Source organism: Giraffa tippelskirchi, chromosome 12 (assembly GCF_054371585.1).
Source record: "Giraffa tippelskirchi isolate mGirTip1 chromosome 12, T2T-mGirTip1v1.2.pri, whole genome shotgun sequence".
NCBI classification, from domain to species: domain Eukaryota; kingdom Metazoa; phylum Chordata; class Mammalia; order Artiodactyla; family Giraffidae; genus Giraffa; species Giraffa tippelskirchi.
The window spans coordinates 116,689,506-116,713,611 of NC_137286.1; the positions used below are offsets into that span (position 1 = coordinate 116,689,506).

General features: G+C 40.2%; 1 protein-coding gene across 8 annotated transcripts in view; it reads right to left on the bottom strand.

The window, feature by feature from the left end:
* KLF12 (KLF transcription factor 12) overlaps positions 1 to 24,106 on the bottom strand; it is a 617,863-nt gene that overhangs the window by 425,070 nt on the left and 168,687 nt on the right. For 2 of the 8 annotated variants that reach the window (XM_081551685.1, XM_081551686.1), the window contains exon 3: positions 18,162 to 18,344. The exons of the other annotated variants lie outside the window; for them this stretch is intronic. In XM_081551685.1, the coding sequence (XP_081407811.1) occupies positions 18,162 to 18,344 (183 nt within the window). The remainder of the gene's footprint in view (positions 1 to 18,161; positions 18,345 to 24,106) is intronic. 8 annotated transcript variants of the gene reach the window in all.

Here is a 24,106-nt window from a genome sequence, read left to right on the forward strand (position 1 = left end):
TCTGCTGCTTGGAATTACTAAATCTTGGAAGCAAACTAAATGTCCAAAAATAGGATGGTGGTTAAACAAATTATCATAAGGCTGTAAAATAAAATACCATAAAGGGTCATTTAAAGAGATGCAGAAATAGCCCACTGACATACACAGGTTTGTACAACATATTCTTAAACATAAGAATCAAAATACAAATAGCATCTAAGAAGTTACCTCATTCCAAGTGTAATAAATATTATGTAGGTTTACTTTTCTTATCTGACTTATTTTTCTGTTTTCTACTATTTCTCTGAGTACATAAAGAGTATGCTGTGTTTTAATAAAGGCAAACGTAAAGAGGGAAAACAGTGCAGGAGTTGGTTTTGTTTTTTTTTTTTTTCTTTTTGCAGTATTCCAGAGAAAAGAAACTAACTAAAAGAGGAAGGATTAGGAATGGGCTTTAGGGAGAACTCCTGACAAGTGTGATTGTGAAGCTCTGAAATGTGCAGTCAGCCAAGGTCACAGAATCTCTTTTCCTTGGGGATTTGTAAGAAAAGGGCGGCCAACTTTCATTTGAGGACAGCTCGAATGCAATCCTAACCTCTGTGGCCTCTTGTGGCTCCATGTGCAAAAGGATTGAGCCAAAATACAATTTTCACTCGCTGACACACAAAGTGCTCCATTTCATACACTGCCCCTGATCCTCCACAATCTTTCCCCCATTCAAGGGAAGGTAACCCCCAAGGTCTTACACCGAACACTGAAACCCAGTGACCTTGAATTTATAGGCCCAGCCACTTGCCAGAACTTTACTCAGAAAACACAGTAGAATGTTAGTTAACATTCTGCAGCATACAAATGAATTCTGACTTTTCCACGTTAATTTAATTCTAACTTCAGCCACTTACATCTGCCAAACTGAGACAAAAAAAAAAAAAAAAAAAAGATAGCCTTTATTTCAAATCTTATCTGTGTTTACCTCTAAGTTTTATAGAGAAAAACATAATAAATAATGGCCAAAATAAATGCCAGGATATAGATGAAGACAAATGAAGAAGATCGAATCTGACAAGTTCATTTGCTATAGAAAAGTCCCTAATTTTGTTTTCTGATAATTTCCTATGAAGACAAATGGAACACTTGCGAAGTCCATAATTACACGTAGTTTTGACTTGGCAAGCACTCTCCCAGGACAGTGAAAAGGGTAGCAGTTGGGGAGGTTGACAGCCGAGCGTGTTGAACCACGAATACCCAGTTAAAACAGGGTTCTGCTAGTCACCAAATGGAGAAGATTGAGTCAGTGAAGAGAGACACAGAAAAGCCAGGATGAGGGATTCAGCCAAGACTGAAATACACAATCCCATAACACAACTCAAGCAAGGTGGTGTTCAAGGCCAGAAGAATGAGCTAAGTAATGTGTGAAAGGAAACTTAAGGGACCAGTTTGTAAGACAAAGTCAGGTGGAGGGAAAAACCCTTCTCCTGAGTCTCTCATGCTTTCTGCACAGGATGACCCTTAAACCACGAGCTTTGTCAACAAGGCATCTAAGAGATCCTTCCTTTCTCTAAATATCTGAAGGCTTCAGTTCTAAATAAGGTCATGCATCTTTGAGGTATATTATTCTCTGCATCAAACATTTAAGTTTTGTCATTTTTTAAAAAAAAATTGGGGTATCATTGCTTTACAATGTTGTATTATTTAGTCTCTGCTGCACGATGAAGTGAATCAGCTGTATGTACATGTCTCCCTCCCATTTGGACCTGCCTCCACCACCATCCCACCCCTCTAGGTCATCACAGAGCACCAAGCTGAGCTCCCTGTGCTACACGATAGGTTCCTACTAGCTATCTGTTTGGGAGAAGGCAATGGTACCCCACTCCAGTACTCTTGCCTGGAAAATCCCATGGACAGAGGAGCCTGGTAGGCTGCAGTCCATGGGGTCGCTACGAGTCATACACGACTGAGCGACTTCACTTTCACTTCTCACTTTCATGCATTGGAGAAGGAAATGGCAACCCACTCCAGTGTTCTTGCCTGCAGAATCCCAGGGACGGGGGAGCCTGGTGGGCTGCCGTCTATGAGCTCGCACAGAGTCGGACACGACTGAAGAGACTTAGCAGCCGCAGCAGCTATCTGTTTTACACATGGTAGTGTGCATCTGTCAATCCCAATGCATCCTAACCCTCCCCCAACTACCCCATGTACATACATTTTTCTCATTTTAATGAAAGAGTGAACAGGACATAAGAGAGACCTATCCCCTAAACAATAAGCCTCCTATACACAGCATTCTTGGGCTTCCTCAGTGGCTTCAGCAGTAAAAGAAACTGCCTGGATATTGTGCTCTGGAGAGTTTCATCTTCTGGACAGGGCAAGGGTATATCTCTATTAAGTGCAATTTTAAAAGAGAAAAGTCTAACTATCATTCTTAGGATGGAAATATTCCTAACATATTTTATATAGATGGTAAGGGACATAATTTTTTGACCCCTCAGACCAATAATTATGAACCTCAATGACTATGCAATGCTGCACAGAGATAACTTCAGGGCCCACTGAAGTGTGTCTATACTAAATGACCTGAAACTCCGCTACTTCCTGAGTTCTTGGATCTCCATTTTATAGTCTGTCAGGCTTTTACTTCTCAACATTATTATTATTTTAACTAAAAGTGAAAGATCCTTCTGCCCTGGAGTGAAATGGAAGGAACAGCAGACTAAGAGTCAAGTTGATTTACATTATTGTTCTAGGTAAATGACCTTGGATATGTTACTAAACATTTTGGGGCCTAAGTAAGGGGCTTCCCAGGTAGCACTAGTGGAAAAGAACCCACTTGTCAATGCAGGAGACATACAAGACTTGGGTTCAATCCTTGGCTCAGGAAGATCCCCTGGAGGAGGGCACAGCAACCCATTCCAGTATTCTTGCCTGGAGACTCCTATGGACAGAGGAGCCTGGCAGAGTCAAAAAGAGTCGGACATGACCGGAGCGACTTAGCACACAATGCTTTATGCAAATTTTCTGCTTCTCATTTGTTTACATCCTTTAAAAAAATTAGTCCGATAAACTTAGCTAGAAAGTAATATAGATACTTAAGCATGCAATACGTATTTTTTTTACATTCCCTTCTACACATTAGGGCATGACCACACTTAGTTTATCTTGGGAGGAATACCCTTTCCTCCTCATTGGTAACAGCTTTTACTCAGCCTTAAAGCCCTTATTCAAACATGGGTCTGTAAAGAGTCTTCTGACTCTTCTGTATTAGTCATCACAGACTGCTATTAACGAAACATCATACACTGGTGGGTTAAACAATGGAAATTAATTTCTTCCAGTTTGATGAGCTGAGAAGTCAAGATCAAGGGGCTGGTCTGTTTGGTTCCTTATGAGGCATCTCTTGTCTGCTGCAGATGGCCATCTCCTGTCTGTGTCCTCACACAGGAAGAGAGATCTCTCGTGTCTCACATCTCTTTTTCTAATGGCATTAATTCATCACAAGGGTTCCACTCTCATTGTCTACTTATCCCCTAAAGGCTCCACCTGCAAATGCCATCTCACTGGGGTTAGGTCTTCAACACTTGGACTTGGGGGAGACATTTTAGTCCACAGAATCTACCAAACTGAAGGCGTCATTTCCTCTCCAGTTCCTCACTAGTCTGTCAGTTCCTCCTCAGGGCTGAACTATACATATTAATCATCTTTATGATTATGCCCCAATCCCTGGCATACTGCTTGAGACTAAGCACATCTATGGAAAGCATTCAGTCCATGCAAGGGAAGCCCTTGCACAGATCCCAGTTAACGGTACACCATTCTAAAAAGCTTCCTCATAGGATTATCATCAAATCTTCCTTTTACTGCAGTAAAGACACACACAGAGACAGAATATATGGCACAGTGGTAAAGAATCCACCTGCCAACGCAGGAGATGCAAGAGAGGTAGGTTTGATCCCTTCTCCAAAGGAAGATTCCCAGGAGAAGGGAATGGCAACCTGCTCCAATAGTCTTGCCTAGAAAATTGCATGGACAGAAGAGCCTTGGAGGGTTACAATCCATGGGGTTGTAAAGAGTTGGACAAGACTGAGGGACTTCCCCAATGGCTCGGCGGGTATAGAATCTGCCTGCAACACAGGAGACACAAGAGCCGTGAATTCAATACCTGGGTTGGGAAGATCCCCTGGAAAAGGAACGGGCAGCCCACTCCAGTATTCTTGCCTGAAAAATACCAGGGATAGAGGAACCTGGCAGGCTAGTCCAATGGGTTGCAAAGAGTTGGACACAACTAAGCACACACACACACACACAAAACTGATCACACACACTAGCTAGGTACACACGTGCATCTTCACGTCTTCATTTTTTCTTCTAATCATAGAGACCTACTTATAGTTTTAGATCACATCTAAACAAAGCTTTATAAATTCCATACTGCTTAGTTACAATCAACAAATGACTTGTTGCCAACTGATCACCTGATGTTGATGTTCTGAATCACTGAGTTCTGGGTCCTCAATGTGATATCTATTTGATGCAAATTTATATTATACTAGGTCAGTCCATCCTCCATTGGTCATGCCTTATTTCCTGTGTAGCACAGTGACAGAATAGATAAGATGGAATCCAATGATGAGGATTTAAACTCACAGGACATTGCCGGTCTCCCCTGGTGGCTCAGTGGTAAAGAATCCACCTGCCAATGCAGGAGACTCGGGTTTGATTCCTGATCTGGGAAGATCCTCTGGAGAAGGAAATGGCAACCCACTCCAGTACTTTTGCCTGGAGAACCCCATGAACAGAGGAGCCTGGCGGGCTACAATCCATGGGGTGGCAGAGTCGGACATGACTTGGCGACTAAAGAACAATATCAACATTGCCAGCTTGTATGTCTTACTTCTTATTTGTAAAATGGGTATAACACCATCTACTTCACAAGTTTCTTTTGATTGATCAAATGAGGAAACACAACAGTGTACTTTATAAACCAGAAAGCACTACCAAAGTATTTTTTTTACCATAATATATCTTTGTACAACAAAGACTTATTAGATCTCAGTGTATTAAATGTCTTTACTTTAGATCCAATATGACTGAACAAGGTGCTCTAAGAGTTCTAGTTTCCTTGGATCAATGTCACAGGGGATCTGTGTGAGCTTCCTCAAGCCACTCTGGACAGGTTGAGGAAGTCTGTTAGTATTTATATGCTTCTGTGTTATAGACAGATGCTTCCAGGTTCCTTCTGGCCATCTTCTGCCGGTTCTAACATATAGCAACTGGCTACAAAGAGGAGCGTTCTAGTGCCACCAACTGCTCATAGACACACCCACTTCCACTCCCTGAGAGGTACCAGACTGCTGCACAACTTGGCTGCCTGCATATAAAAATGGGGAAACATAGTAGACACATTAGCCAATAAAGCACATACTGGCAGCTGAATCAAATATTTAGGTTCTAAGATGTACCCAAATAAATCGTTTGTGTGTTCTAACAAATGTTTTATTTGGAAAGCATTTCTCAGTACAGATGCTGTCAAAAGTACCCATTTTTAGTAGGTTAAATCAAGGGCTGGAAGTAGCAGAAGGGCACAGAATGTTTTTTAAACAAAATTACATAAGCTGCAAAAAAATATTAATGTCAACTGTGGGAGGGCATCCTTGAAAAACAAAAGCACTGCTAGTGGTTTTCAAAGTTCATACCAATAGCAAATGGTAAAAATTTATAAACATAATTACAAAATGAGAAAGTTATCAGAACTTGGCAAGAGATTTAAAAAACTGTGCTATTTTAAAAAATATGTAATATATCAATAAAAATAGATGCCAAAAAAGATAAAATCAAGCAGGGAGTCAAGAAGCTAAGCATTATAAATTAAACCCTCCACTTGTCGGATCTTTTTAATAAGTCATCAATCACAAAGACATTTAAGGGTTCTTATACAGGAAGTTAATATTTGGGGGAGAGACATAATGCAATCAAATACATAGATTTCCTTAGCAAAATAAACTCTGGGACCAAAAGCCAGACAGAGCCTCTGATAAGCTGCCAGACTCTATAAAGACACAATAATATACTAGAAGAGACTGGAGAACTATTGACCCCTATTCTTAGGCAATACTGTAATGCATGTAAGATTCATCTGGGCTACATCACCCTTTTTCAGTTTAGTTCCACCTGCATGATGCTGTGCTCCAAGACAGAAAAAGTTACTAAAGTTTGAACTATGAAGTTGATTCCTTTTAGGCCCCAGATTAAGCTGCTGCACAGCACAGGGAGCTCAGCTTGGGGCTCTGTGATGACCTAGACAGGTGGCTTCAGGGGTGGAGGCAAGGCTCAGAAGGGAGAGGAATATATATACGCATATGGCTGATTCACATGTTGCACAGCAGAAACTAACACAACATTGTAAAGCAGTTATATTCCAGTAAAAAAATAAAATATTAAGTGGGCCAAAATTAAAAAAAAAAAAAATGCACGATGACTATTTCTCCTGAGACTCAAAACAGAGAAATGATGGCTAAATAGGTTCCATCACCACCAATTTTCAAGACTTTGTGTATAACTACTGACGCCAGTGAAAATACTACATACATGTTGGTAATGTGATCTATGAATAAACACAGCTGATAAATTTTTTCCTCCTGAATTGAAAGGAGTTTTAAAAGATTTTTTTGCATGTTTGCTAGTTTGTTCCCCACTTACACATTAACTGGTTGCACAACTACACTGACCAAATCAATCATATTCTTGGTATTATGTAATCAATAAATGTTTATTAAACCAAAGTTAATGGCACAAAAATACTTTCAGGAAAAGAATGATGAAAAAGGAAACTGTAAAATTTTCAAATGCTTTACTCTGACAAAAAAAAAAGGAGAAAAAATTTAATATGCATGAGTATGTAAAAATCACAGCAACCTGTTAAATATAATTATAGTTTGAGAATTTATGACTGTTCTGAGTTTTGAATGATCAGGATGAAGAAACACTGCCAATACATGAAACGTCCCCCATTATCCTGATACATTTTCATTGTTAATGTGTCTTTAAAGAATTATGGACAGTCTTTAAAACAGTCTTCAAAGTTTGAGTCCCTATAATTAATCCAATCAATAACATTATCAATATGATTAGTAATAATCATTTAGAACAGCACAGTGTTCATCAATCACAGATAGTCAATCCTTATGATATATGACAAATAATTTCCTTCCGGGCCATCTCAAAAGAAGGGAAAATATCATCAACTGCATTTAAATATAACCATAAAAAACTGCACATAAAGCCTGATTCTTCTTTCTTTTCTCAGGGGTAAACTGTATAAACCTCAGTTTGTTTTTCTCATCTTATATGTCTCAGGTTGAATTCACAGTAATCACAGCTACAGTGGAGCATCTTCACACATAAATGAAACAAATAACTAGCAGATCGATACAAGGTGACAGACTCTCAGCTAAAATCTTGCCCTAGTGTGACCCAGCACTGGCCTTCTGCACTCCAAAGACTTAATGAATCACCAGGAGAACACTGGAGATCGTCTGGTTTTGCCCATGTAAGAACTGGATTTATGTCAGCACCAAAAAAAAAAAAAAAGATCATTCTCTTTCCAGGAGATACATACACAAAAGTAAAGACTATGAGGTACTAGACATAATGATTCAATGCAGCTTATGTCCTTATTTTATAAATGCTTCCTTGTATGTTGAAACACCAAGAATGACAGAAAACCAGGATGTTAATGAGTGAATGATTTAAAATGATATGCACTTTAGAGTAAGCTGTTTCTATGTAGGCAACTGGAAATGGTGCAAGGGCAATATATAAAGGAGACATGGGGAAGCCCTTTCAGTATCTCTGAAGATGTTTCACTCTAGAAAATGACCTTGGTATTTAACACTGAAGAGGCTCTTACTGGCCCCCAAAGTAATCTTAAATACTTCAAATAAGTACTCTGTGGAGAAATTTTCAGTTCATTAATAAATAAAAATCTATGAAACAGGGCTCCTATGTGCCAAGAAGAAAGCCACAGGATGAAACAAAACACCACTGAGCTCCCTAAAGACTAGCTTTATGCCACTTAGCTGAAAAGTGCAGAAATAGCATGCATGCCTTCATGAGGAAGTTATACCTGTGTGCTCCTTTGAAAGGATTATCACTGTCCACACCTGGCTAAAACACAGGGAGAAGGCCCAGAATATTCATACACAGCTCACATAACCATGCCCTTTCCTCCCCCACTTCCCCAGAATAAGGCTAACCCACTCCTCATCTGGAAAAGATGAGGAAAAGGCAGAAAAGAGCAATTCACCCACATGGCAGGTGGGGTTGGTTGGTGGGGGTGAGGAGGTCAAACTAGACTCACTGTTCTAGGGGGGACATTCCCTGCCAGAAGACAAAATAGCAATGTCTACAGATTTCTTAGTGGGATCCCAAAATTTTACAACAAAGCAAAATATCCTTTGAATAGAAAAGAAACATAGTAAAATATGCAAGAAGCCAGGGAATACAGCATCTGTGAGTCCCTAATAAGGATCCAGCCAAACAAGTTACTGGGCTTCCCTGGTGGCTCAGACAGCAACAAATCCACCTGCAACGCAGGAGACCTGGGTTCGATTCCTGGCTCAGAAAGATCCCCTGGAGAAGGGCATGGTAACCCACTCCAGTATTCTTGACTGGGGACTCCCCAAGGACAGAGGAGCCTGGAGGGCTACAGTCCATGGGGTTGCAAAGAGTCGGACATGACTGAGTGATTAAGCACAACAAACCAAGTTATAAATATAGAAGTGATGGCAAAAAGACTACTTGAGCACTCAAGGTTTACAAAGTTCTGAGGGAAATTTGATCCAATTCTTTTATTAAATCAATCTGACATTAGGGTATAAAAGCATCTGTTTGATGTGCCCAAACATAAAATATCTTAGGGACTGCAGAGTGTTAACATATTTTCTTAAAATTACTTGACAGTGAAATCTACCTGACCAAGAGGTAAATTAAAAGAAACAACTCAGAACAGAAAAGCTATGGGAAAGGAGCAGGATGAACATCACACTAATGTAACTGATAAACAGCAAACTGATTTAAATATTTTGCTATTTAACCAACTGATGAACTTAAAAACCCTAATAAAAATTACAGAGAAAGTATAGAAAGACAAAAGCTTATCCCATTTATTCACTCTCAATTTTTTGTTACTATTGGAGGCCTGCCAAAGTAGTTTGTCTAAAATTACCTTGCATCATTTCAACCACTTTTTTTCCTCAAACACTACAGTGTGCATTAATTAACTTACAAGTGAAATCAAATGAGTGAATTCAGTGTTAATAAATTTCCTGAAATACAACCTGAATATTTCTTTTAAAAAAGAAACAGATTTTCAAAAAGCACCTCAAAAGAATTTCAGTTAATCACATCAAAGGGAAAAAATTAAGAATAAAATATACCTAAAAACTGTTAACTGTGACCTCATGGGTTAACAAAATAGAGACAGCCACTTTTACAAGGTACACTAGTAGAGTTCCTTCAAATACCTTAAACTGTACTCTAACATTATTATGCATTAGATATTTTATAAAATGGCCCCAACTGATCTTTCCATTCTGTCCTATACTATTCATTGGTTTCTAAAGTTATGTTCTTCTTTTCTCTTTCTGTGTGACTATTTGTATAACTTCTGGTTGAATCATTCTGTTTCACAATTATTCAACATTAGCTATCATTCTTCAATGATCATCTCACTTGAAGACTCTCTTGTTTTTTTAACAGGCAGTGACTATTCCCTTTAAAAATCCCATCAATGGTTTATATTATCTCACTGCATTTCATCACGTTACTACATCCAAGTCTTTTATACTTGTTTTATATCAATTCTCTCCATGCTTGCCCTTCCCACTTTTCTCTTTCCAAAAACATTACTTGGCTCATCTCATTTACTCTGACAGCTTCTAGAGGCATCAATGTACCACTGACTTACTAAGTAACAGGCCCAAATATACGCCCAGGAAAATCACTTTGGATTTCTCCCAGGAAATTCCAATCTCACAACTTCAAAACACTGCATGATATTTTGCAAACCTGATCCTTCCAGTACCAGCATCCACCCAGTGATTTCATTAAGCAGGCAGTATTCCTAATAACAAACTACTTGCTGCTGCTAAGTCGCTTCAGTTGTGTCCGACTCTGTGCGACCCCATAGATGGCAGCCCACCAGGCTCCTCTGTCCCTGGAACTTCCGAGGCAAGAATACTGGAATGGGTTGCCATTTCCTTCGCCAATGCATGCATGCATGCTAAGTTGCTTCAGACATGTCTGACTCTGCGACCATATGGACAGCAGCCCATCAGGCTCCTCTGTCCACAGGATTCTCTAGGCAAGAATACTGGAGTGGGTTGCCCTTTCCTTCTCCATAACAAACTAGTTACACCTCAGTTATAGCTCAGTTAGAGCTCAAGCAGGCAGCAGATCCTCGAGATTCGTAGGCAGATCCCCGACCCCAAGAAGCGCCCCCATTCCTCTTGGCTTCCCTTTTTATAGTTTGTCTCTTCCCGCTGGAGCCTGGTTGGCTACGCCTTATGCAAAATAGGGGAATGGCATCAGCATTCGCCTGACTGGTTATGCCCAGGAACAATCAGGGGAGGGGGTGTGTCTGTGGCATAGTTTCTTGCCAGAGGTTCTCACTCTGGTCCTCGAACTACCCCTTTCATGGGCTTTTTATCCTTTAACCCTCTGCTTGGTTCCCCAATCTTGGGCTCCTTTTTCTGTTCTAACTATCAGACATCTTTATCTCCAACTTAGGTGCTAACACTCCAAGCCAAGTCACCACCATCTCATTCTGCCCTATAATAGACCCAGTTTTTTTGCAACCTTCCAATCCATTTTCTATACAGAAGTCCATGCCATTTTCTCAGAACTCCTGACCGTATGAACCTCCTGCTTGCAGTCTTTCAGACTATGACTGCATGTAAAGTGAAATGAAATAATGTCCTCACAATGCTGGAACACAATAATAACTAAGTAGAAGGAGTATGTAAATTCTGACAAAATGCATTACGAAAAAACAGAAAATGACTAAGTACTGAGATGCAAGGCATAGTTCCTAAAAATAATAAAAATTCTAAATGAGTATGCATCTGTTAGCATAGTTCAAAATATATATAGCCAAAATATATATAAACAATGAGAAGCTAAAAGAACCATGACCAGAAATGGGAGATTTTTAAGCCATTCTTTCAGTCATGGATAGATTAGCTAAGCAAAAACCAGTAAGGCTAGAAAGATTTTGAGCAAAATAATTTAAAAGCTTTATGAACTGAACAAAGTGATATACATAACAATAAGTGATAACACACTCTTTCCAAACACAAAGCATTTACAAAAATTGCTCTGGGAGTAAGCTATATAGTAATACTATAAATAATTAATATCAAGCAGACAATACACTGTAACTACAACACAATGCAGCTAATTTGATCATTTAAACACAACTAAAAGAACATTTGGAAATTAAAACTTATACAGTTGGTCCCTAACTTACAGTGGTTCAACTTTTGAGTTTTTAACTTGATGATGGTATGAAAGCAATATGCATTCTGTAGAAACTGTACTTCAAATTTTGACATTTGATCTTTTTACAGGATTGTGACATAGGTGGTCTGATACTCTGGTGATGCTGGGCAGTGGCAGCCCCCACAGCTCCCAGTCAACCACACAAGCACAAGGGTAAACAACCAACATGCAACCTTCTATACCCAGATAACCATTCTGCTTTTCAACACTCTGTAACAGTTTCCAATAAATTACATGAGACGTTCAACACGTACTATAAATCAGACTTTGTGTTACATGATTTTACCCAACTGTAGGCTACTGTTAACTGTTCTGGGCACACTTAAGGTAGGATAGGCTAAGCTATGATGCTTGGTTTGTTAGGTATATTCATGCATTTTCAACTTAAGATATTTTCAACTAATGATGGGTTTATCAGGACACAACTTCAATATGAGTCAAGAATCTATAAATAACTCAAGATCTCAGAGAAAAATTATAGTGGAATACAGAAAATAAATAGTTCAAAACTTCGTATCAAAACTCATAAGACAGTTATTGCTGTGCTAATTATATACTGAAATCCTAGAGAATAAAAAATTAATTAGTTCAGTGACTAAATTTATTACACAAAGAATATGAGAATAAACTCAAGAGAAAATTAGAGACAAAAACTAGGAATATATATAAAACAAAAATAACAGAAAGAACCAACAATAACAAAAATAGGAGGTCTTTGAAAAGATATAAAATGGACAAATCTCTGGCAAGACTTACCACAGGAAATAAAAGAGAAGTGAAATATGCAAAAACAATAATTTTGAAATAAATAAACTGAAAAGGGAGACATACTACAAATATGGCAAAATTAAAGATGTAATTAGTGGACAACCGTGAACATCCTTGCTGTGGCCTGAATTGAGTCTCCCATAAATTTTTTTATGTTAAAGTCCTAGTACCTCAGAATGTGACTGTATTTGGAGACAGAGCCTTTACACGGGTAATTAAGGTAAAACAAGGTAAAATGGGTAGGTTTTAATCTAATATGATTGTTATACAAAGGAAAGACCATGCGAAGGCACAGGGAGAAAAAAGCCATCTATAAGCAAAAGAAAAAGGCCTCAGAATAAATCTATTCCATCAACACCTTATCTGGGATTTCTAGCCTCCAGAAATGTTAAGAAAATAAACTGCTATTGTTTAAGACACCAAGAACCAGAGACCAAATTGCCAACATCCGATGGATCATCGAAAAAGCAAGAGAGTTCCAGAAAAACAACTATTTTTCCTTTATTGACTATGCCAAAGCCTTTGACTGTGTGGATCACAATAAACTGTGGAAAATTCTGAAAGAGATGGGAATACCAGACAAACTGACCTGCCTCCTGAGAAATGTTTGCAGGTCAGGAAGCAATAGGTAGAATTGGACATGGAACAACAGACTGGTTCCAAATAGGAAAAGGAGTACATCAAGGCTGTATATTGTCACCCTGCTTATTTAACTTATATGCAGAGTACATCATGAGAATCGCTGGGCTGGATGAAGCACGAGCTGGAACCAAGATTGCTGGGAGAAATATCAGTAACCTCAGATATGCAGATGACACCACCCTTATGGCAGAAAGTGAAGAAGAACTAAAGAGCCTCTTGAGGAAAGTGAAAAAGTTGGCTTAAAGCTCAACATTCAGAAAACAAAGATCACGGCATCCAGTCCCATCACTTCATGGCAAATAGACGGAGAAACAGTGGAAACAGTAGCAGACATTATTTTGGGGGGCTCCAAAAATCACTGCAGATGGTGACTGCAGCCATGAAATAAAAAGACACTTATTCCTTGGAAGAAAAGTTATGACCAACCTGGACAGCATATTAAAAAGCAGAGACATTACTTTGACAACAAAGGTCTGTCTAGTCAAGGCTATGGTTTTTCCAGTAGTCATGTATGGATGTGAGAGTTGGACTATAAAGAAAGCTGAGCACTGAAGAATTGATGCTTTTGAACTGTGGTGTTGGAGAAGACTCTTGAGAGTCCCTTGGACTGCAAGAAGATCCAACCAGTCCAATCTAAAGGAAATCAATTCTGAATGTTCACTGGAAGGACTGATGTCGAAGTTGAAATTCCAATACTTTGGCCACCTGATGCAAAGAACTGACTCATTTGAAAAGACCGTGATGCTGGGAAAGATTGAAGGCGGGAGGAGAAGGGGATGACAGAGGATGAGATGGTTGGATGGCACTGCCGACTCAATGGACATGACTTTGAGTAAATTCCGGGAGTTGGTGATGGACAGGGAGACCTGGCATGCTGGAGTCCATGGGGTCTCAAAGAGTCGGACATGACTGAGCGACTGAACTGAACTGAAGCCACCAACTCTATGATATTTTGTTATGATAGTTCTGGCAAACCAATAAAATCTTCATGCCAATACATTTAAAAACTTAAAATGAACAACTTTATAGAAACACGGTGCTATAGAAACATAAAACTTACCAAAATCATCTGAAAAAGAAACTGAAAACCTAAATAGTCTTTTTACCACTAAAGGAAATGAATTTCAAGTTCAAATTTTAGCCACAAAGACAATGCTACTCCCAAATAGCTTTATAAGTGACTTCTACCATATATGTAAAGATAAGATTATTCAAGTTATTCACATCCTGTCAAAGAACAGAAACAAAAAGATTCTAACATTGATAACAAATTCCATTCCAAACAGTATAGGAAAAGAAAATTACAGGTCAAACTCAGTTAGTAGATACAAATATCCTATATAAAATTATCATGACAAAATGAATTGAAAACACTAACCAAAGAATAGATATACATGCATGCTCAGTCGTTTCAGTCGTGTCCTACTCTGTGCGACTCGGGCTCCTCTGTCCACGGAATTCTTCAGGCAAGAATACTGGAGTGAGTTGCCATACCTACCTGCAATGGATCTTCCCAACCCAGGGATCGAACCCATGTCTCTTACATCTCCTGCATTGGCAGGTGGGCTCTTTACCAATAGCACCACCTAAGAAGTCTAGAGAATAGATATATATTCAGCCAAATTAAAAATAAAAACATTATTTAAAAAGTGAAAAGAAGGTCTACAATCTTGGAGAAAATATTTTCAATGTATTTAATCAGCCCTGTTTATCTACCCCAAGGGGAGAAAAAGATTGACTACCATTCAATAGAAAGATAGGCAAAACATGTGAAAAGGAATTCCACAGATGAAACCCAAGTAACCAATAAACATATAAACCTTTAGTAACAGCAAATCACAATTAAGGCCGGAAGGAAACACTATTTAACACAACACCAGACTGACAAAACTCTAAACATCAGCAGAAACCAAGAGTTGGTGAGGATGTGGAGAAATGGAACTATTAAACAGTGCTATTTAAGTGTTGCAACAATACAGAAAATCAGCTGGGCACTATGTAGTGTTGTTGAAAATGTGCATTCTCTACAATCCAGCAATTCTACTCCTAGGCATATATTCCAGAGAAACCCTTCTACTTGGGCACCAAGACACACATAAATGACTGCACACAGCAGTATTATTTAAAAGAGCAAAAAAAAAAAAAAAAAAGGCTACAAGAAATAGAAACATCTACTGCTGAAGAATGGATAAATTACAATATGGTCATAATAAAATACAGGTCCATTCAGTTGTGGAAGTAAATAATTTTACCTACATACACCAATGTGGATGAATATCAAAAACAAAATTTAAGTAAGAAAAGCAAGTTACAAAAAAAAAAGAGCATAACCCTACTCATCTGATGTGCTAAGTCGCTTCAGTTGTGTCCGACTCTTTGCAGATCCTATGGACCATAGCCCACAAAGTTCCACTGCCCATGGGGATTCACCAGGCAAGAATACTGGATGAGTGACCAGTATTGGTCACCAGCCTCACCAGGCTGCCTCCTCCAGGAGACTTCCCAACCCAGGAATCGAACCTGCAGCTCTTATGTCTCCTGCACTGGCAGGCAGGTTCTTTACCACTAGCACCAACTAGGAAGTCCCTAAGTAAGTGAAAGTCACTCAGTTGTGTTCAACTCTTTGTGACCCCATGGACTATATAGTCCATGGAATTCTTCAGGTAAGAATACTGCAGTGGGTAGCCTTTCCCTTCTCCAGGGCATCTCACCAATCCAGGAATGGAACCAAGGTCTCCTGTACTGCAAGCAGATTTTTTACCAGGTGAGCCACAATGGAAGCCCAAGAATACTGGCGTGGGCAGCCTATCCCATCTCCAACACATCTTATTGAACCAGGGTCTCCTGCATTGCAGGTGGATTCTTTACCAACTGAGCTATCAGGGAAACCCTACTCATCTGATATCCCCCAACAAGAAGTAAACCATATATAGTTCCTGAATATGTCCTTATATATGATGACAAGTATCATAAAAAGCAAGTTAAATATAATACAAGGATAAAACTCATGTCTGAGACTAAAAGTTGTTTAGTTACTAAGTCATGTCTGACTCTTTGTGACCCCATGGACTGTAGCCTGCCAGGCTCCTCTGTCCATGGGATTTCCCAGGCAAGAATTCTGGAGCAGGTTACCATTAACTTCTCCAAGGAGACTAAAAGGGATCTTTACAAATACTGGAAATATTCTACTTTTTAAGGTGAGTTTCTCTATATGCTTGCACTTATAACTTACATATACAGCACATAGATTCTTTTATATCCACCAAATACTTAATAGGGCTTCCCAGGAGGCACAATGGTCAAAAACTCTGCCTGCCAATTCAGGAGACACAAGAGACACGAGTTCAGTCCCTGAGTCAGAAAGATCCCCTGGAGAAGGAAATGGCAACCTACTCCAGTATTCTTGCCTGGAAAATTCCATGGACAGAGGAGACTGACAGGCTACAGTCCATGGGGTCATAACGAGGTGGACATGACTGAGCACATAGTTAGTAACTTGAAGAAAGCATCAACTCCTACTCTTGTAACTAGAATTGTTTACATTATTAAATAAGAATTTTCAAACTTACTAATTTTGAAATAAAATGACTAATAGTTGGCTAGAAACTTGCTTTATTAAGACTACACAGTCATCTCATAACACAAGCAATTATTTTAAGATAACAATCAAAATTTAATTTCCACAGCATAAGAAAAACAGAGTAGAGGGGAAATTCTCAGAACACTTAACTTACCCAACTACCAAAAAACCATATTATCCATTAAAATAAACTCATGTTGCTAGATTCCTTAATATAAAATTGCTGGTCTATCACTAACAATCCTAAACACTTAGTATAAGGAAATATCTTCTTCATATTTGTTATTATATTTAATCATAGTCTGAGCAGTATTCAGAATATTTTCATGTCATCAGCATAGTGTTTAGGAAAATCCCCTCTTGCCATTTTCCACATGGTTAGCTCCTGTAAACCAGGAAACCATCATTTCCCTCAATTACCACTTACTGGAAAAGTCAACCATAATAAATTTTCAGTGTTTCACGTTTTGTGTGATCCGCTTGCCAACGTTTCAGGATCTCATCTTTCTCTCTCTTCTATCACACATGGTCATACTCTTTAACACTTTTTTCAAAGAAGGGAAATGTAAGAGAGAGATTGGACTCATTTTCTCTCTCATGCTCTTTCCTTTGTCCTCATTCATCCTCCATCCATTGTTTATTCAAACACTCATTGAAAAGATATTCATCAGGTACTTTTCACTTTAAAGTTAAAAACAGGCCAAAGGTGAACCTACTTGCTTAAATTAGGTTTCAAAAATCTGTGAACTACAAGTAATCATGTTGCCTTTATGCCTTCCTTTCTCCCAAATCTCCCACTCTATAATAGGCTGTGACCTTGAGCAAACTGCTTTTTTAATTGTTCATTTTAGTTAATTTATCTTACACGAATCCACTTGAATGAGATATTTCTTATACTACCATCCAACTTCAAATTTCTATGTTTCTAATATAAATGTTTGAAATTTTCAACATTACTTGAGAAGAAAAATCTAGAACGAAGCTGCCCTTGAGGGCAACAATATCATTTCCTTGAAGCGTAGACCCTGCCTGGTAAACTACCTGGTAAACTACTGAACAAGATGGAGCCAGCATAGAGAGAATGACAATTCACTAACCCACTGGTCTCTTTAGTCTCCCCTCTCAACTGCTCAACGTATTTCAATAATGAAAGAGCAGCGAATGTTACCAGCAGTTTCTGCTGGGGCTTTAGCAGTATCTCAGTTTCACAGTTAGAGGCAAAGTAAGACGGAGATTTAATTTCTCATTCAAAAAGCACTAGAGACTTCACTATAATTAAATTCTTGCATTACAACAACATACATTGTTTTCAGCAAAATAAAAAATAAGCGCTGTTGCATAATTGATTAGAAACAGGGAAGGGGAGTCAATTCACACTCTGAGCTGCAACACAGAAATCTCTTGGCCTTTTCTCTTTTTATCTCCGCTTGATTATTTGCACCAAGTTAGCCAGCAGTGGAGGAGAAGGCAATGGCACCCCACTCCAGTACTCTTGCCTGGAAAATCCCATGGACAGAGGTGCCTGGTGGGCTGCAGTCCATGGGGTCACTAACAATCAGACACGACTGAGAGACTTCACTTTCACTTTTCACTTTCACGCATTGGAGAAGGAAATGGCAACCCACTCCAGTGTTCTTGCCTGGAGAATCCCAGGGACGGGGGAGCCTGGTGGGTTGACGTCTATGGGGTCGCACAGAGTTGGACACGACTGAAGCGACTTAGCAGCAGCAGCAGCAGCAGCAGCAGCAGCAGTGGGCTGGGGAACTGTGAAACTGCATGTCAGGGTCACCTCTGAAAATCTGATATCTGTTTTCTTCAAATTCTATGGAGAGAATTAAGAGGTGAGATGGGGATGCAATAATTACCTAGATAGATGAGCAAGCATTCCAGATCCATAATAGACCCAGAAGACATTATAAGTGGAAATCATTTAATTGCTTAAAACAACAACTTTCGCTTACTCTCCTCTACCTCTAATCACTCAACCTCTCCTTCTCCCAAACAAATACCTTCACAAGTACCACCTCCACAATTATCTCTCTACTGGGGCCTTTCTAAATGGCACTTTTAGAAATGATGTACAAATAAATGTTATGAAACAAAAATTAAATACATGACATTCTACTAACTGCAGTGCAACCTTAGGCAAGTCTCTCACAATTTCAGAGAATGATGAAGGTTATCACTGATGGAAGTAAAAATCTTCCATCAAGAAGCTAGACTCCCAGCAACATCCATCATTTTCTCCTCTGCAGAATGAGTACACTGTGGAGCAGAGAGCAGTTTATAAACACGAGTAAGACACACTGTCCTTTGTATCTATACATTCAGTTCAGTTCAGTCAGTCATGTCCGACTCTCTGCAACTCCATGGACTGCAGCACGCCAGGCTTCCCTGTCATCACCAACTCCCAGAGCTTACTCAAACCCATGTCCATCGAGTCAGTGAAGCCATCCAACCATCTCATCCTCTGTCGTCCCCTTCTCTTCCCACCTACAATCTTTCCCAGCATCAGGGTCTTTCCCATGAGTCAGTACTTCGCATCAGGTGGCCAAAGTATTGAAGTTTCAGCTTCAATATCAACCCTTCCAATGAATATTCAGGACTGATTTCCTTTAGGATTGAGTGGTTGGATCTCCTTGCAGTCCAAGGGACTCTCAAGAGTTTTCTCCAACACCACAGTTCAAAAGCATCAATTCTTTAGTGCTCAGCTTTCTTTATAGTCCAACTCTCACATCCATACATGACTACTGGAAAAACCACAGCTTTGACTAGATGTTCCTTTCTTGGCAAAGTAATGTCTCTGCTTTTTAATATGCTGTCTAGGTTTGTCATAGCTTTTTTCCAAGGAGCAAGAGTCTTTTGATTTTGTGGCTGAACTTACCACCTGCAGTGATTTTGGAGCCCAAGAAAATAAATTTTCTCACTGTTTCCATTGATTCCCCCATCTATTTGCCATGAAGTGATGGGAGTAGATGACATGATCTCAGTGTTGAGTTTCTGCTTCATCCACGCTGGCATATCTCAGTATGCACTCTGCGTATAAGTTAAATAATAGGGTGACAGTATACAGCCTTGATGTACTCCTTTCGATTTGGAACCAGTCTGTTGTTCCATGTCCAGTTCTGTTGCTTCTTGACCTGCATACAGATTTCTCAGGAGGCAGGTAAGGTGGGCTGGTATTCACATCTCTTTCAGAATTTTCCACAGCTTGTTGTGATCCACACAGTCAAAGACTTTGGCGTAGTCAATAAAGCAGAAGTAGAGGTTTTTCTGGAACTCTCTTGCTTTTTTGATAATCCAACGGATGATGGCAATTTGATCTCTGGTTCCTCTGCCTTTCTAAATACAGCTTGAACATCTGGAAGTTGACAGTTCTTGTACTGTTGAAGCCTGGCTTGGAAAATTTTGAGCATTACTTTACTAGCGTGTGAGATGAGTGCAATTGTGTGGCAGTTTGAACATTCTTTGGCATTGCCTTTCTTTGAGATTGGAATGAAAACTGACCTTTTCCAGTCCTGTGGCCACTGCTGAGTTTTCCAGATTTGCTTGCATATTGAGTGCAGCACTTTCACAGCATCATCATTTAGGATTTGAAATAGCTCAACTCGAATTCTATCAGCTCCACTAACTTTGTTCGTAGTGATGCTTCCTAAGGCCCACTTGACTTTGCATTCCAGAATGTCTGGCTCTAGGTGACTGATCACACCATCGTGATTATCTGGGTCATGAAGATCTTTTCTATATAGTTCTTCTGTGTATTCTTGCCACCTCTTCTTAATATCTTCTGCTTCTGTTAGGTCCATACCATTTCTGTCCTTTATTGTGCCCATCTTTGCATGAAATGTTCCCTTGGTATCTCTAATTTTCTTGAAGAGATCTCTAGTCTTTCCCATTCTATTGTTATCATCTATTTCTTTGCACTGATCACTGAGGAAGGCTTTCTTATCTCTCCTTGCTATTCTTTGGAAATCTACATTCAAATGGGTATATCTTTCCTCTTCTCCTTTGCCCTTTAGCTTCTCTTCTTTTCTCAGCTTTTTGCAAGGCCTCCTCAGACAACCATTTTGCCTTTTTGCATTTCTTTTTCAAGAAGAAATAGTCAAGGCGATGGTTTTTCCAGTGGTCACGTATGGATGTGAGAGTTGGACGGTGAAGAAAGCTGAGCGCCGAAAAATTGATGCTTTTGAACTGTGGTGTTGGAGAAGACTCTTGAGAGTCCCTTGGACTGCAAGGAGATCCAATCAATCCATCCTAAAGGAGATCAATCCTGGGTGTTCATTGGAGGGACTGATGTTGAAGCTGAAACTCCAACACTTTGGCTAACTCATGCGAAGAGTTGAGTCATTGGAAAAGACCCTGATGCTGGGTAGGATTGGGGGCAGGAGGAGAAGGGGACGACAGAGGATGAGATGGTTGGATGGCATCACTGACTCGATGGACATGGGTTTGGGTAGACGCCACGAGTTGGTGATGGGCAGGGAGGCCTGGCGTGCTGCAGTTCATGGGGTCACAAAGAGTCGAACATGACTGAGCGACTGAACAGAACTTCTTGGGGAGTCTTGATCACTGCCTCTTGTACAATGTCACAAACCTCCATCCATAGTTCTTCAGGTACTCTATCAGATCTAATCCCTTGAATCTATTTGTCACTTCCACTGTATAATCATAAGGGATTTGATTTAGGTCATACCTGAAAGGTCTAATGGTTTGCCTTACTTTTTTCAATTTAAGTCTGAATTTGGCAATAAGGAGTTCATGATCTGAGCCAGAGTCAGCTCCCGATCTTGTTTTTGCTGACTGTATGGACCTTTTCCATGTTTGGCTGAAAAGAATATAATCAATCTGATTTCCAGTATTTTACCATTTCATGATGGTAAAATCTGGTGATGTCCATCTATAGGTCAGCAACATTAATTTCCATGAAAAGTAGTCACCAATGGAAAGAACTGAGCTCACAAAGGGAACAGGCAGGCAAAGAGTCTCAATTTGTGTGATCCTGGTCTTTAGGAATGTGTATTTCACTTACAGTTCAGTTTAAACATAATGCAGTGATTAAATTTAAAAGGTAACTAAAATTCAGAAAAGTCTAGCAACCATCAACCCATAAACTAGAATCAATCAACCTCTCCCCTGCCCTACACACACCTTATAAATGTAAAAATACAAACTGTTATGTTCTACCAATATCTGAACTTTTTTTTTAGCAACCTAATTGCTCTTGGGCTCCAAAATCACTGCAGATGGTAACTTCAGCCATGAAATTGAAAGACGCTTGTTCCTTGGAAGAAAACCTATGACCAACCTAGACAGCATATTAAAAAGCAGAGACATTACTTTCCTGACAAAGGTCCGTCTAGTCAAAGCTATGATTTTTCCCGTAGTCATGTATGGATGTGAGAGTTGGACCATAAAGAAGGCTGAGCGCTGAAGAATTGATGCTTCTGAGCTGTGTTGTTGGAGAAGCCTCTTGCGAGTCCCTTGCACAGCAAGGAAATCAAACCAGTCAATCCTAAAGGAAATCAACCCTGAATATGCATTGGGAGGACTGATGCTGAAGCTCCAATACTTCAGCCACCTGATGTGAAGAGCTGACTCATTATACAAGACCCTGATGCTGGGAAATACTAAAGGTAGGAGAAGGGGACGACAGATGGTGAGATGGTTGGATGGCATCACCAACTCAATGGACATGAGTTTAAGCAAGCTCTGGGAGACGGTGAAGGACTGGGAAGCCTGGCATGCTGCAGTCCAAGGGATCACAAAGAATTGCACATGACTGAGCACCTGAAAAACAACAAATTGCTCTTACTCTCTATCTGATTAGAATGCTACTTCTGAACTTCCTCTAAACTACAAATCAGAATCAAGTCCTTTCTGGGATTATGGGTGGAATTTTGGGAGTTGAAGGCAGGTTACTTTCAAAAGCTTTTCTTCTTTTCCCCCTCAGGCTCAGTAAAAAGCTAACACTTTTTTCCTGTTGATCTTCACCCACCTCACCAAATGTCCTGCTTTACTTTCATTCCAGGAATGTCCGTTGTACAGGATTTCTTGTTCCTGCACCATGGCTGAACACAGACCTCGAGGAACCCTCCCCAACACTGGAGAGTTGACATGTAAGACAAAGAGCCACTTGCCCTCCCAGTCTGGCCAGAAGGCTCCACCTTCCTTGGTGCCAGCATGCTCCCATTTCTGCAGTCCCATCAGTTTTGCCCTTTGCCCTGTAATAACCCACTCTGTTCTTCCCTCAGTGTTAATGCCTGCTGGTTCCTGAACCCAGTGTGAATTAACACATGCCTGGTCCTTAGCTGCTCTCCAGAAACTGTGTTTCGTTACTGCCTATCAATTTCACCTCTAACCTATACTGTCCCTGGTATTCTTCATTCTCTCTGAATATGATGTCTCCACCTCATTCTTGCTCGTAATTTTACTCTGAACCACCTGGAAAAACCCCTAACATCCAGATACCCCACTTAATTTCACCATGCATAAATTCAGAATCTTCCCCCCCCCTTTTCAAGGTATGTTTGATCTTCCTATGCTCACAATCAAAGCTTCCCATGGCCTCACGGTCCTGGGCTAAGCCTGACCATTCTCTGACGTTATAGATGAACAATCAAAATACAGAGTGACACCAAAAACTGGTCAAGTACCCCATGAGGCCACAAAGGATCCTGCTGTTTCTCAAAAGATGAGAAGAGATCCTACTGTTTCTCAAAAGATGGGCAGAGCTCAAAAACAGTGAATCCAGGGAGGTGGCTGTCCAGAGCTGGTGAGACTTTTCTGTGTGGAAGCTTATCTCCACTACAAGCCTGGGTCCCAAGTACAGTGCTTCCGGTCCTTGGACAGGACCGGAAGTAACAACTAAGCAGGAATCAGAAAAGGTAGATGGCATCCAATACTCAGAAAGCAGCAACGGTTGAGAAGGAGACCCCTGCAGGAAAATGGAGAGAATGGGCAACATTAACTCAGTAGTCCATGAACCATCACGAATCGTCACAGCTTGGCTGAGCTCTCCTGGGTTACACTGCCAGCACTGCTCCTGGGTTACAAGGAACCTGTTGGTGGGACTCAAGAAGGCAGAAGTGCAGCAGCCCTCCTGTTCTCATCACACAAGGAAGGTGGCTGCAGGGCTCTAGAGGTGGGTGCAGTGCATGCCCACTGTCACTCTGCACTCTCAGGGGCGGGGCTGGCCTACAGGTTCTCCATCAGCTTATCTGATTCTCGACCTTGATATGTCTGACTCAGCGAAGGTGCTCGCTTCTGCTGTGGTCCAGAGCATCCTGGAGGTTAGAGCCTAGTGAGCCAGTGAGGAGTCTAGTGTGGATTCAGCTCATCTCAGGGCTTCTGGCTTACCCCCGTTCTCCAGCACCTTATTTGCTGACTGCTTGCCCTGTGGATTTAGGCCGATTATCCAAAATACAGAAGCAACAGCCATGCCTAACTTGCTCAACTAATGTCTACAAATAGATATGGTCAAATGCTCATAATAAATTCCATATTCTCTACCACTCCCATGGTTCTATTTCACTGAGTAAACCTTGCCTGACACAGAATTTGGTACCAGATCTAAAATTCCAGGAA